Raw genomic sequence first — 14,315 nt, forward strand, 5'->3', positions numbered from 1 at the left:
CATGGTATTTTGGGCATTGTTTGCCCATCGCATGTCAGAAGTTGAAAGAGGCTTTGGGCCTGCTAGCAGCAAAAAAAAAACCAAGCAGGTGTTGGTTTTTTTTTTGTTGTTTTCTTTGTCCTAGCTACGATTGAAAGCACGTCTGAAGCGCTGTTGACTTCTTCGATGGCTTCCAGACGGGAAAGAACCGCCATAGGGCCAGAGAAAATATTGCTCGGAGGTGTGCGAATGCAACAAGTTGCACAAGATGCATCTCGGTATGGCGGTAAGGATGGAAGTAGAGTGGAAAATTTTAAGCGCTGACATCGGTAGTTCTGAGATAAGGAGAAAGAGAGCGACGGAAGAGTGCAATATCGTTGCATTGACTCTCCTACTAAACTTTGCGAACGGGCCAACCTTCCATCACTTGAATCTAGAACTAAGCTTGATAGGTCAAGATGTATTCTTCGAGTTATTCATAATCGCATTAAAATTAATCTACCTCGAAATCTGCACGAGCGAATCTTCGAGGCGTCGCCATAGAATGCTTATTCCAAACCCATCCGTTAGTAATGACTGTTCTAAATTCAGTTTCGTCCCCGTAGCAATCAAAGATTGAGAAATGCTTTACTCGACAGTGCTGTGTTAGGACATCTTTTGGTGAATTTGTCCAGTTCATCGGAAATGTTGTTTGAGGTGCCCACTACATATCGCAATTTGAACTGACTTTATTTTTTTTGTGTGTGTGTGTCATTGGATGGAAATGTCATGGATGAGGAAAGAATAAAACAATTAAAACAGGGACAACACAACCACATCTTTCAACTAGCAACAGACGAGTAAACTTTCAAATAGCGAGCAGCCGACTATACCCAGTAGGAGTAGGGGAGAGAAGGGGGAGAGAAGGAAAGAAAAGAAACGTGAAGTGCAAGTCAGGGTGGTAGGGTTATCTCGGATATTTAAAAATTCAACCTCAGTTTTCGTCAGCAGGAGGGAAGGGTTAGACACATTGTTTTTTGCTGGGGTCATCGCGAATGATTCTATGATTTCCCTGCCGAATCTGCTGTCGTGCCCCCCCAGGATTTTTGTGTCATCAAAGAGGGGATGACAACGCAAACACGAATGGGCATGTATGACTATGGGATGATAAGAATCTGGAGAGGCCTTAGAAACTTCGTTGTGATGTTCGCGGAGTCTGTGATTGGTGCATCTGCCGGTCTGTCCTATGTATTGATGGCCGCAGCTCAAGGGGATGGAGTAAACTTTCTTCTCTTTGCATGGAATGAATTTCTTTTCGTGTTTGACGGTGCAGCCAATCGGAATCCGGTTGTTGTTCACTTGTTGACATAGTTGTTTAAGACGCATGCGGCACGAAAAGACAACATTCGTGTCGAACTTTGAGGCAATGGATTTTATCCGATGGGCTGAAATGTGTGTGGGGTCTTTCGTTTTCTGTTTTTATTTTCACGTCCATGGCATTATTTCTGGGATGGGGGAAGCCCATTGAAGATTTTAGGGGCTTTGAACCCCTAAACTTGGGTCTCGAAAGGGGAAGGTCGATCTTAAACAAGGACGATGGGGACACAAACCATCGAAACAATATAAAACTTAGCAGACGTTAAAATAGTCGCTGAGAGAACCCCCCCCCCCCCCCCCTTCAAGAACAAAGGACCCTATGTATGTGTTACTTCTTTTTTTTTTTCAATAATGTCACGATGTTGAAGTTTCTCATGGCACCACTGTTTAATCTATTAATTCTGTTAATGTGTATGTATTGTTTTTTTACAAAGTGATTTCCACCCCTGTATTAGCACTCACGGGTTATCTATAAATAAATAAATGGAGTGAGATGAAAATAAAAAAGCACACATCGTCTGTTGGGTCTTTCCAGTCAAGGCAGCCATCAAGGCAGCGTCGCAATGCCCACAGAACGGCGGAGCTCCGTGGGTGACGGATCGAGTCTGGACCCCGTGGCGGGGGGAGCCTCAAGCTCGAGCGACGAGACGTCCACGGACTGCAAGGACTCTGCATACGTCTCCAGCGAGAGGCTCACCGTCATGGGTGAGTAGAGAGGGCATGGGCTTCTCTCGAGTAGAGTGCCGTAAACCCCTCAACTTTTTAGGACAAGCTTAAAGGGCAACTCCGCTCAATTCTGAAGATTTCGGGATAATGAGCGATTTCGAATTAAAAAGCCCTAGTAAAAGACGCTACGTCGTTTGCTTCACGAAAAATGGGATATATATTTTTAAATCTAATTTTAAACTTGAGCGGAAATCGAAACCGAAACTTCGGCTCCGTCCGGCAACATTGGCCTCGGGCCGCCAAGTACATGGCCATCACGTGGTACGAGATGTCACGTGATCCTCGGCCCAAGGACGGGCGGGATGGGGGCGGGCGTGTGGCAGGCGCGAGTGTCGTCTGCACCGCACTCTTCGCCACGTTTTGGTGTCTACGGCATTCAACGACGTCTGCACAACTGCGGCATAAGTCTGCGACTCTGCGCACGTGGTGTCCATAGTGTGGACGAAACTCCGAGAGGCAATAATCACAAACGGTGAGACGACGACGGTGGTTGTGAAGTGGAAGACGGCGGTAACGGCGGGACCACGGCGGGCGGTTGGTCTGCTCCCAAGAAGCGCGCTTCGCAGGCGCGTACGCCAGTCACGTGAACACCGCTGAGCGCCGAGAGGAAACATTGCTGACGTCATGCGCTACGCTCGATCGGAGAAGTAGAAACAAGCAAAAGGGGGCCATGATGATGATGTTTAGCTTAATCTTGGCTCTGCCCATGCCGTAGCCTTGACTGCGCTGTTGGTTGCGCCTGAATTCGCCCGCTCGAGTCAGCCGATTTCGGCAACTTGGCGAGTTGCAAAGTTTGCCGGACCGTTTAAGAAACATTTAGACAGAACTGCGTCGTAATATTTGACGTGTGGTCTTCCTAGGCGATACTGAAGAGGACTGCATTGTTTTTTCAAAACCAAAAATGAAGCGGAGTTGCCCTTTAACCGTTCAGGAAAAGTATGCGGAGTGCAAGTTCGCCTGCTTCGTTTGCAGCGGTTCCGGTGACGTCAGAACACCCGAAGCTCTGATTGGCTTTGATTGAAGAATAGTGGGTAGACCTCAAAGGACCTTAAAGCAGCTTGCTTTGAGGTCTACCCACTGTCCTTCAATCAGAGCCAACCAGAGCTCAGCTTCCTGACGTCACCACAGCCCCTGCAAAAAGAAGCAGACGAACTTGCGCTTTGCGTAGCTCGTCCGCTTTGCTACGTTCCCGTTCTCGACCGTTTTGGGCGAACCAGGCTCGCTCATGGCTTAGCTCGAGTCTCTGCCAACAGATGGCAGCGCTGAATGTTTTAAAATTTTGTTTCTTTTTGTGGCTAGAAACTTGATTTTTCTAGGCCACAAATATTATTTTGAAGACAACAATTGGGCAGTTGAGAATCAGGAATTACCTAAAACTAAAACAGTTAAGGGGTTAAAGCCGTGGTTCCCAACCACTGATGTTCTGGGACCCCTTCTGGATGAGTGGAAAAAAAAAAGGGGGAAGTAAGGGGGGGGGATTGGACAAGTGGAGGTAAACTACTTGCATGCAAACCTACTTTGAAGCTTTGAAATGGAGAATAATTTACCCTACTCACTGAACACTAATGGTTTGGTCTATTTATCTTTGTGAGAAAGTTGTCATCAATAAAACAAGTTTTATTGTTTGGCTGGGGGGTCCAAGGGCTGCGCAGACCCTAAAAAAGCCTTAAGGAAATTTTAAGAGTCCACAGACCTCCCCTTGACAAGCCGCTGCTTTAATTGGATGGCAAAACATTCTTGTTTTAAGTGCTAAATAAAACGCCTGAAACACAAAATGAATAATTTTTTCTTTTTAATTAGCATATTATTTACATCACGAGACTGGTCTGAGCAGTTCCGAAAGATATTTCTATTTTGACGTTGGCATCCCGAACTAGAAGAATATTCCAGATCGCTCCCGACTCAAAATTAGACTTGTAACCAAGTAAAAACTGCGCAACTTGTTTTTTTCTTTTTTTTTGTAGGGGGGCGGGTACAGTATGTTTTTATTGGGGAAGGGGGGCACAGTAGGCTTTCATTAAAGGTGCACTAAAGACATTTCTGAGATCGTCTGTTCTTGGTGATAACTCATTCTACGGGATCTTGGCATCCAAAGAATTGAAGAATTATGCTTGTGCGACGTCTATTTCCCTACTAAAAATGTGATAGGAGTTTGTGCCACAGCCCTTTCTGAGCAGAAAAGTCTGAAACACAGAATTCAGTGCAGGCACCAGTGGCGTGAAGACAGGCGTGCTTCAGCCAATCGTAAGCCTCCTTTTCGAGAAAAGCGGCTTGCAACTGGCTGATGCGTGCCCATCCTCACGCCGTCGGTGCCTCCGCTGAATTTTGTGCTTCAGATTTTTCCGCTCAGAAAGGGCCGTGGCACAAACTTCTATCACATTTCTAGTAGGAAAATAGATGTCGCACGAGCATAATTTTTCGATTTTTGGGATGCTAAGATCCCGTAGAATGAATTATCACCAAAAACGATGATCTCGGAAACGTCTTTAGTGCAGCTTTATTTCAAACTCCTGGAAGCCACGAATTTTGTTTAAATTATCAGAAATTCATCTAAATACAACGCAAGATAATATTATGATTTGCCATATCAAGGGCTACACATGCAAAGCAGATATTTGATGATTTCCTCTACCAAGGCCTATCTTAGAATACCACACATCCGCCCATTCCACATGAAGCGCCCATTCCCAAATTTCTAAGATCTGAGAAAATATGCACAGTAGATTGATATGTAAAATTGATGACCGGACAAGCGCCCATTCCCCATTTTTCGCGATTATCTCAAAATTTGAGTGGGCGCTTGTCCGGTATTTTACGGCATGTATCATAAGCGGGTACGCCACACGTGAAACATTTGTGAAATGTATGTTTACATAAGTTTATTTATCCCTGATAAATATTTTTTATCGTGGACTGTTTGACAGCACATGACAACTCAAAACAAAATTAAGTTTTTTCATCAGGCCACGAAGTTGTCTAATGCGGACTATAAAGCAGGGAACACATGAGTGATGAAAATGGGCACCGCGCGGCAGTTTTTATAGGAATTTGTGCAGACGTTTTGTTGTGGACCCATGCCATGCAGCCATTTCAAAGTGTCCGCACAAGTTGCTATGGAAATTTCTGCGTGGTTTCCATTTCTATAGCTCGTGTGCCCCGCTTAAGCCTCGTTGAGTGCGCTTCTCACCGAACACCGGTGCACTGCGGAGAAGCAATACCCGAAAAAGCGAGCTCTTAGGGTGTTGCGCCTCTGCTGTACACCCGTGCTCGGAAAGAAGCGCACTCAATGGTGCCGCGAGAACAAAAAGTATCAATTGCACGCAAATTTCATTCAAATTAAGCGGCTTGTGAATATATTAAAAACTTTGTGGGATTTCTAAAACTTTGAAATTTGTTCGAATTAATGGAAAGTATGAAATATTTGAGTTTGAATTGTGGCGAACCTACCGTATTTTGTTAAGCGTTTTTGGAAGATCATTGCCCATTTTGGCAGACAAACTTCCCAACAGTTAGGCCTAATGCAAGTTTTAGAACCGAGTTTAAAAGCTCGCGACGTGCGTCGAGCACCTCGGACTAAAGACACCCATAAAGAATGCGGAGGGCTCGACGAGGGTTACGAGCTTTCCCTTGACGCTTTCTCGAGCGCAGACACGAGCCCCCCTTGGACAGCTTCGTCTCCGGACTTCGGACCGGAAGTGATGTTCGACCGCCTCACGGAGCTCGCCATCATCGCAACGAGCCCGGAGAGCCCCCTGCTCAGGGCCTCACCTCCGCTCCTGGGCCCACCATCCGCGGTGAGCATGCCTTTGTGCGCTCGGAGAACACCGCACTCCGGGACGCGTCTTGGACGGGCGCGTTCAGCGTCCCTTCCCGCCCACACAGCAGAAGCGGTCCCGAAGCGGCAACGAACGACGTTGCAGGAACCCGCGTATCACGCGGTCGGATGTCGCAATCTGTTGGCCTGCAGCTGCCAAAGCTTCCGCAGACTGGAGAGACTGTTCTGCCACGACTCCCGTCGCCGCTTCGACACTGCCGGGATCGTGGCCCACTACGGCGCGATGCTTCTGTGACCCTCCCGGGCGGGAGCCTGGAGACCCCCTTTGTTTTTGTTTATCCTTTATTCGAGAGCTGCCCCAGATTGCCCGAAGGCGTTACTGCGGAAGAACTACAAACATGAAAAAAAAATATTTTCTTCAGTTGCAGAGCAGACTTGCTCCTCCGACAGCTCGTTCCATTGTTGGATGGACCTGACAAAAAATGAATTTGCGTACAGGTTTATTCTGGCACGGTATTCTCTTATTTTCAAGCATTGAAAATAAGAGACTGGAAACATGGTACGTTTTTTTTTTTAGATGAGTATTTTTGATTAATGCCCAGTCTGTCATTAAATATTGAGAATAAAAATTGAAGTGTCAGTTAGATCTGTCGGGGTGAGAGCAGTTACCGATTCAATTCTTTTTTCGTGTAAGGTTGTCAGTCAGATTGGCAGAAATCGAGGGACCACGAACGAGGACGCAATAAATATGGCAGTCGGATTGACAGAAATCGAGGGACCATGAACGAGGCCGCAGTAAAGACGCCAGTTGGATTGGCAGAAATCAAGGGACCACGAATGAGGACGCGGTAAGGTTGTCAGTCAGATTGGCAGAAATCGAGGGACCATGAACGAGGATGCAATAAATATGGCAGTCGGATTGAAAGAAATCGAGGGACCACGAACGAGGACGCGGTAAGGTTGTCAGTCGGATTGGCAGAAATCGAGGGACCACGAACGAGGACGCGGTAAGGTTGTCAGTCAGATTGGCAGAAATCGAGGGACCATGAACGAGGATGCGGTATGGTTGCCAGTCGGATTGGCGGAAATCGAGGGACCACGAACGAGTATGCGGTAAAGGTGCCAGTCGGATTGGCGGGAATCGAGGGACCATGAACGAGGACGCGGTAAAGACGCCAGTCAAATTGGCAGAAATCGAGGGACCACGAACGAGGACGCGGTAAGGTTGTCGGTTGGATTGGCAGAAATCGAGGGACCACGAACGAGGACGCGGTAAGGTTGTCAGTCGGATTGGCAGAAATCGAGGGACCATGAACGAGGACGCGGTAAATACAGCAGTCAAATTGGCAGAAATCGAGGAACCACAAACGAAGACGCGGTAAGGTTGTCAGTCGGATTGGCAGAAATCGAGGGACCATGAACGAGGACGCAATAAATATGGCAGTCGGATTGGCAGAAATCGAGGGACCACAAACGAGGCTGCAGTAAAGACGCCAGTTGGATTGGCAGAAATCAAGGGACCACGAATGAGGACGCGGTAAAGACGTCGGTCGGATTGGCAGGAATCGAGGGACCATGAACGAGACACGGTAAAGACACTAGTCGGATTGGCAGAAATCGAGGGATCATGAACGAGGACGCTGTAAAGGCGCTAGTCGGATTGGCAGAAATTAAGGGACCACGAATGAGGACGCGGTAAAGACGTCAGTCGGATTGGCAGAAATCGAGGGACCACGAACGAGGATGCGGTAAAGACGGCAGTCGGATTGGCAGAAATCGAGGGATTACGAACGAGGACGCTGTAAAGACGCTAGTCGGATTGGCAGAAATCGAGGGGCCACGAACGAGGGCGCGGTAAAGACGTCAGTCGGATTGGCAGAAATCGAGGAACCACGAACGAGGATGCGATAAAGACGGCAGTCGGATTGGCAGAAATTGAGGGACCACGAACAAGGACGCGGTAAAGACGCCAGTTGGATTGGCAGAAAAATCGAGGGACCATGAGTGAGGGTGCAGTAAAGAGGGCATTCGGAGTCATGTTGAGAATGGAGGAGCTTCAGCTATCCCGACTCCAGTGCGAGCTTCCTGCCTTCCTTCACGCTTGGGCATCTCGTGCCCCACAAGCGTGTGCACGCAGCCAGAACGTGGCAGAAGACGTGGAGCGCACGCTGGAGGCCGGGCGTTCGAAAGACACACCCTGCCCTTCTCACTCTGTCGGTGACTAGATACCCTTTCCGACGTTTACCACGCAGGCGAAAACTGTCAAGTCATTGAGCCGTAGTCGCAAGAGCTACATCTGGCAGTTGGCAGGAAGAGAGCTACCATGCATGCCTAGAGCGCGTTCCACGGTCCAATAGGCTAAGATGGCAGCGCGCAGAAGGCAGTTATTGACATGGTCTATGGAGGGTATGCACCGGACGTCACGTTAGAGTGTGCCATTCGGAGCACATGCTCGGATCGAGCTTACATTCATGGGCTGCTAAGACCGTCGTTACCGATGGTGTGGAGTGCACGCTGCAGAACAACTGCAGTAGCTCTCCGTCAGCATGCGCTCGACAGCCGCGCACGCAGCTGTGGTTGCCAATGCATACCTCTAACAGCGGCAGTTTTGCTCGTTGCTCGGGCATCGCCCACGTTGCACGTTGCCTGTCGCGGCTGGTGGTGGCGGAGCGTGTTTCCGACGGCCTTTCTCCGGCAGGGGAGCGGTCCGGGGTCGCCCCAGTGCCGCCAGCGGTCCCTGAGCCTGTCGGCCCTGCACTCGTACGCGCGGCCGCCGTTGCCCCAGCGTCAGGCCCCGGGGAAGTGCACCACCCCGACGCAGGCACTCTCCGTGGACACCATTGCCCCCAGCTGGGACTGCAGCAGGTGGGAACTTTTTCAATGCGCCCTCCTCTCGCCCTCGTTGTCTCCGTATTGTTTGAAAACCCGCATGCAGGGGGAGCGCCGAATCTTGCAAAACCACTTTGCGCACTTAAAAGCCGACATGCACTTTGCGCTTTCCACTTTTGTCATTCTCCTCCCTCCTTATATCCTCTCTGCCTCAACACGGCTCCCCTCGCAGTTTAGGGGACGCTAAGGGGATTAGCTTCCTTGGAGAAAACGAAAGTTGCATGTCGGCTTTTAATGTCGTTATCCGGAAGTAAAATTTGTTGTACGGAGGTTAGAGGGGTGGTGGGTGGGTCTGCAGGAAATGGGTATTTTCGCTCGTGAAATACAACTGCTATCCTGGGGCATTCGATGTGCGTTGCGCAGTGACGGTTATGTGACTGCACGCCAGTATGGTGCTGAATGTACTGTGGATTCTCGTAATGTAAACGACTCAATTTGAACGAGGACTCTATTTTTGCGAAGTTCATGACTTGAAAAATCTGTCAAAAAATGAATCTTTCAAATATATCACCCTATGGTAATGGATTCATAACATGTCACTCCAAACCACAAAATATTGTCAAATCCCATACCCCGCAAAATGTGCAAAATATTAAGCCTGTGCTTATTTCATAAGGTTGCACTGAGTTCCATTTTTTAGAAGGCATCCTGGGTGAGGTTTCAGAACGAGGGATAAATGAATCTTTGGGTCATACATTTCAGCTTCATGGGTTAAAGTTGCTCTTGCAATCTAGAAACAACGCACTTAGGACTGTCACTTTCATTGGCATGTCCTTGAATGGGAGTTTTCTGGAAGGCTCAGAGCGCCAGCCAACGTTTTGCGGAGACACTTGGCCCTGGAGAAGTGGTCACTTGAAACATCCGCTGCCCCTCTGAGGATTGCAGATGGTTCCTTTTTAAGTCCTTCCTAAGAGCTTTGACTGCTTTTGTGGTTTGTGTGCACTTTAATTGAAAGAGTGCTTTGTAGATCATGTGTTTATATCTCTCTGATTGAATTGCATTGATGCTTTGTGGAGTGCTCCACACAGACGTGCCGAAGGTGCGATTTTCACGAAAGTCACTTTTTCTCAACTTTGGTTTTTCTAAGCCTTATGTTTCCGGCGTGTTTCAGGAGGCTGCTTCTGACTCCCGAAGACCGCTCTGCCGCCTACACCCTCAGCACCATGGCTCAGGTGGGCTTCCTGCTTGCACTCGACGGGAAACTGGGCTAACGATCGAGCTAGTCGCCTCTGAGCGGTTCCCTAGTTGCTGAGTGATTGCTGAGCGCCCAGGAATTTCTGAAATGCTGAGCGGCTTCTACGGCGTTGAGCGTTTGCTGCGTCGCTGACTCAGCAAACGCTGAGTCAGCGACCAGCAAGACCGATGTCAGATGTAACGTCAGAGACCGATGTCACCAAGCGAACTGCGCACGCGCGCGCATTCCGGAAGTGGTGTTACAGCCATGCTACTTGTAGTCATCGCTTTCTGGCTTCCCGGCTGCTTAGGGCTTTGGGGCGCATACATTATCGTACATCATCGTTTGGGACGCCCCGGTATCCGCTAGGATTTTCCTGCATGTCTGTACATCATAAGATTATGTTGTTTGTGGTGGCTTAGTATGTCAGCAAGTGGGAAAAAGTAGTTCCAGTCGTCTTATCACTTTAGAATTGCCTTGTCGTGTGCTTCTTCGTTTTCGGGAATGCGTGAACCCACTGCGTTTACGCAGTGGTCCCACTGTGGCCACAGGTAGAACAACGACACCACTGCACGAGCACACCGGCTGCTCGGACGTCTCAATGAACTTGGAAACGAGTGAACAGCTACTGTAATATCCCGAGTCGTTGCCCACTCCCCTGCCGCCTGAAATTCATAAAAAAAAGTGGGGTGGGCTGTGTTTTGGTGGGTAAGCACTAAAAGTTTAGTAAAAGCTAAAAAAAGCCAATCTTGTTTTTTTTACATATCTAGCACGGCTGCATAAGAGTACATCAAACTCAAGACTCAAATAGACCTATTGCTATATTACGCAAGCACCGAGGAGAGTGCGAGGATTGGTGCTCCATGCGCCGCACGTGCTGGCCTCAGCAGTAGTAAATTTCCTAAAGCAAAAACCTTAAACAAATTCTATCTTGCAGGCGCGTTCGTCAATGCTTTATTTTGCTTATTTACTTTGAATCTTTTATACGGGGAAGGCGTGCGCGTGTGGCGCGTGGAACACCAATCCCTGCATTCTCCTTGATGCTTGGGTAATATAGCAAATGGTCTATTAGTTTCATTGTTTAATGCAAGAAATTCTTATGAAAGAATGCTTTACTATCGCAATGCCGGTTGCTTGCACACACGTGACGAACACTGTCGACCAGCATAAGGCGCAAACGTTTGCTTCGTGAAAGCATGTTTCTAACACCGTTATTGTTGTGTCTTGGAAGTGGGACACCAGCTGAGTAGTAACAACAACTTGGTTTTATTGACAGCCAGCCGTAAGACCGCGCATACCGCTGGTCCTAAAACACTCCCCCGTGTCAAAAGCCGTGCTGTGCTTATATCAGCAAAGAGGACGAGAGGGAAGGGGGGCGGCGCCCTAGCTTAGACACGTGGCGATGACATAGCTGATTGCTATCGGAATACAAACACTACATTCCCCCTTCCCTAGATGATGCTTTAAATACACAAGTTAACACTTAGAACTAGAACGGTTTTGCTTTTAAACAGAGATAATTGGAAAAGTTAACAGTCCAGGACACAAAACCACAAGGTGCGTAGGCACAGTCACTGCGTTGGTGTGTACCGATCTGGTGGACGTCTTTCCCTTGTTGGGTACCGAGATCGCGTGGAGGTTCCGCTGCTCCTGTCACCTGGCGAAGGCCCTGCGTCGTGATCTGGGTCCTCAGAACCGGGTGGTTCTGGGTCGCCTCTTGTGGAAAACTCTCTTGTGTCGTCAGCAGCTATGGCCGGTGCTTGATCATGGAGTTGCCCGGCGCACGGTTCAGTACCGGTCGCCGATTCCGACGGTTGCCAGGGAGCCTCACTACGGTCGCAGTGATTGTGGTTGGCAGACGTTGTCTCTCGGTCCGCCTCCCTTGGACGTATGTGGTCTTGATGCCTCTTCCATTCCATGACCCCACGTGGTGTAGTCACCTGTAACACGTAAGAGACTGGTCCCGTGCGTGATGTCACCATCGCCTCCAGCCACCTTGGACCTTCTCTAGAGTTTTTCACAAACACTCTGTCACCAATGGCGAAGAATCTCCGAAGTTCTTTTCGACCGCGTGTCTGTTGGAACTGTTTTTGTTCTACCACTGAACGAGCACTGGGCTTCAGTAAATCCAGACGGGTTCTAAGGGGTCGCCCCATCAAAAGTGAAGCCGGAGAGTGCTGGGTAGTTGCATGTGGCGTATTCCGGTAAGCTAGAAGAAAACTGGCCAGTCTCTCTTCAATTGATCGGCCTTTGACGTCCTTGCGAAGGGCTTCTTTCACTGTTCTGACGAATCTCTCAGCCAACCCGTTGCTTGATGGGTGATAAGGAGCGGATCGCGCATGTTTTACCCCGTTCATTTTGAGGAATGACTGAAATTCTTTACTGCAGAACTGCGGCCCGTTATCTGACACGACTACCTCTGGCAATCCAAAACGGCTGAAGAGGTCACGCAGCTTACCAATGGTGGCTTCTGCCGAGGTCGAGGGCATCAGGAACACCTCGGGCCACTTTGAATGGGCGTCTACCGCCACCAAAAAATTGCGTTGAAGAAATGGGCCAGCAAAGTCCAGGTGGAGCCGGGCCCAAGCCTTGTAGGCCAAGCCCACGGATGAAGGGGAGCTTGGGTAGGCAGCGCCCGTTGCTGCTGGCAGGCCGCACACGTTTGCACGGTGTTCTCCAGGTCGGCGTCAATTCCTGGCCACCACACGTAGCTGCGGGCCACTTCCTTCATCCGCACCACGCCGGGATGTCCTTCGTGCAGCTCGTCCAGGATTGTCTTCTGTAAAGATGGGGGAACCACAATGCGCATTCCCCACAACAAACATCCTCGGTCCACCGACAGCTCCAGATTTTTCGAAACGAACGGCCTCATCCCTTCATCCGTAACGCGCTCGGGCCATTGTCCTGTAACCGCGTGAAGTACCTGACGTAGGGTCGGGTCTCGTGAAGTTTCCCTCGCGACGTCGGAGTTTGTTATAGGGAAAGTTTCCCACCGAAGTGCGTAACAGGCGGTTACTTCGTCGTCGTCTTCCTTTTCGCCGCTCCGGGGAAGTGGTAGACGCGACAAGCAGTCTGCTTCTACGTTGCTTGCGCCCGAACGGTAGATCAGGTCGTAACGATAGGCCGACAGCTTAATGGCCCACCTCTGCAAACGGGCTGCGGCAATGCTTGGTATCCCAGTCTTCGGGCCGAAAATCGTCTGTAGAGGCTTGTGATCAGTTACCAAGCCGAACTGTCTGCCATAAATGTAGTAATGGAACTTCGTAATTCCGAAAACTAAGGCTAGCGCTTCTCGCTCTAGCTGACTGTAGTTCCGCTCACTCGGTGATAACGTGCGCGATGCAAACACGATCGGCCGTCTGGACCCATCTTTTTCCACTTTCGCTAGAACAGCGCCCAACCCGTATGATGAAGCATCACACATTACCTCAAGCTGGGCTTCCGGATCATAATGTGCCAACACCGGCGCTTTTACAAGCAATCTTTTCACTTTCTTAAACGCCAGATCACACTGTTCACTCCAGACCCACGGCGCATTTTTGCAAAGCAGCTGATTCAGCGAGAATATTACCGTCGATAACTCCGGCAGAAACTTTCCGTAGTATGTTACCATGCCCGTAAACGTTCTCAGCTGCTTTTTATCGATTGGAACGGGGGCTTCTAGCACGGCCTTTACCTTCTCCGGCGTTGCTGATATTCCATGTTTACTGATAACGTGACCCAGAAACTGCAATTCCGGTTTCAAAAATTCACACTTCTCTGCCTTAATCCGCACTCCCCTTTCGTGCAACCGGGTTAGTAGCGCATCTAGGTTTTGAAGGTGTTGTTCCGTCCTGTCCCCCATTATCAGAATGTCATCTAGATAACATATTACCCCCTTCAGTCCCTTCAACATGTTGTCCATAATCTTTTGAAAAATCGCGGGCGCAGACGCAACTCCGAATGCTAGGCGATTTACTGCGAACAGTCCCTTGTGCGTATTGAGTGTGAGGTACTCGCGGGAAACCTTGTCCATTACCACTTGCTGGTATGCTCTACTCAGGTCGATCTTGGAGAACACTTGTCCTCCCGCGAGAGTGGCAAAGATTTCTTCAATCTTGGGTAAGGGATAGTTGTCAATGTTCAAGCACGGGTTCAACGATGCTTTATAATCCCCACATATGCGTACGCTGCCATCTTTCTTTACCAGTGGTACAATTGGGGAGGCAAAACGACTGTTCGAAATTGGTTCAATTACTCCAAGACCAACCAGCTTTTCCAGTTCTTTCTCCACTGCTTCTTTCAGCGCGAACGGAATGCTTCTAGCTTTACAGAACTTCGGCTGCACTTCCGGCTTGAGAGAGAGCTGAGCTTGCTCACCTCTAATCTCGCCGAGTTCGTCGTTGAACACTTGGGGATGCCGGTCCAAGACTTGTC

The 14,315-nt window shown here is 49.2% G+C and overlaps 1 protein-coding gene across 1 annotated transcript in view; it reads left to right on the plus strand.

The window, feature by feature from the left end:
- LOC8040671 (protein capicua homolog) overlaps positions 1–14,315 on the plus strand; it is a 42,481-nt gene that overhangs the window by 12,462 nt on the left and 15,704 nt on the right. The window contains exons 2-5 of the mRNA XM_029967730.4: positions 1,871–2,040; positions 5,710–5,855; positions 8,535–8,701; positions 9,837–9,897. Coding sequence (XP_029823590.3) covers positions 1,871–2,040; positions 5,710–5,855; positions 8,535–8,701; positions 9,837–9,897 — 544 coding nt within the window. The remainder of the gene's footprint in view (positions 1–1,870; positions 2,041–5,709; positions 5,856–8,534; positions 8,702–9,836; positions 9,898–14,315) is intronic.

This window comes from Ixodes scapularis, unplaced genomic scaffold, assembly GCF_016920785.2.
Source record: "Ixodes scapularis isolate PalLabHiFi unplaced genomic scaffold, ASM1692078v2 PGA_scaffold8__174_contigs__length_109621045, whole genome shotgun sequence".
NCBI lineage: Eukaryota > Metazoa > Arthropoda > Arachnida > Ixodida > Ixodidae > Ixodes > Ixodes scapularis.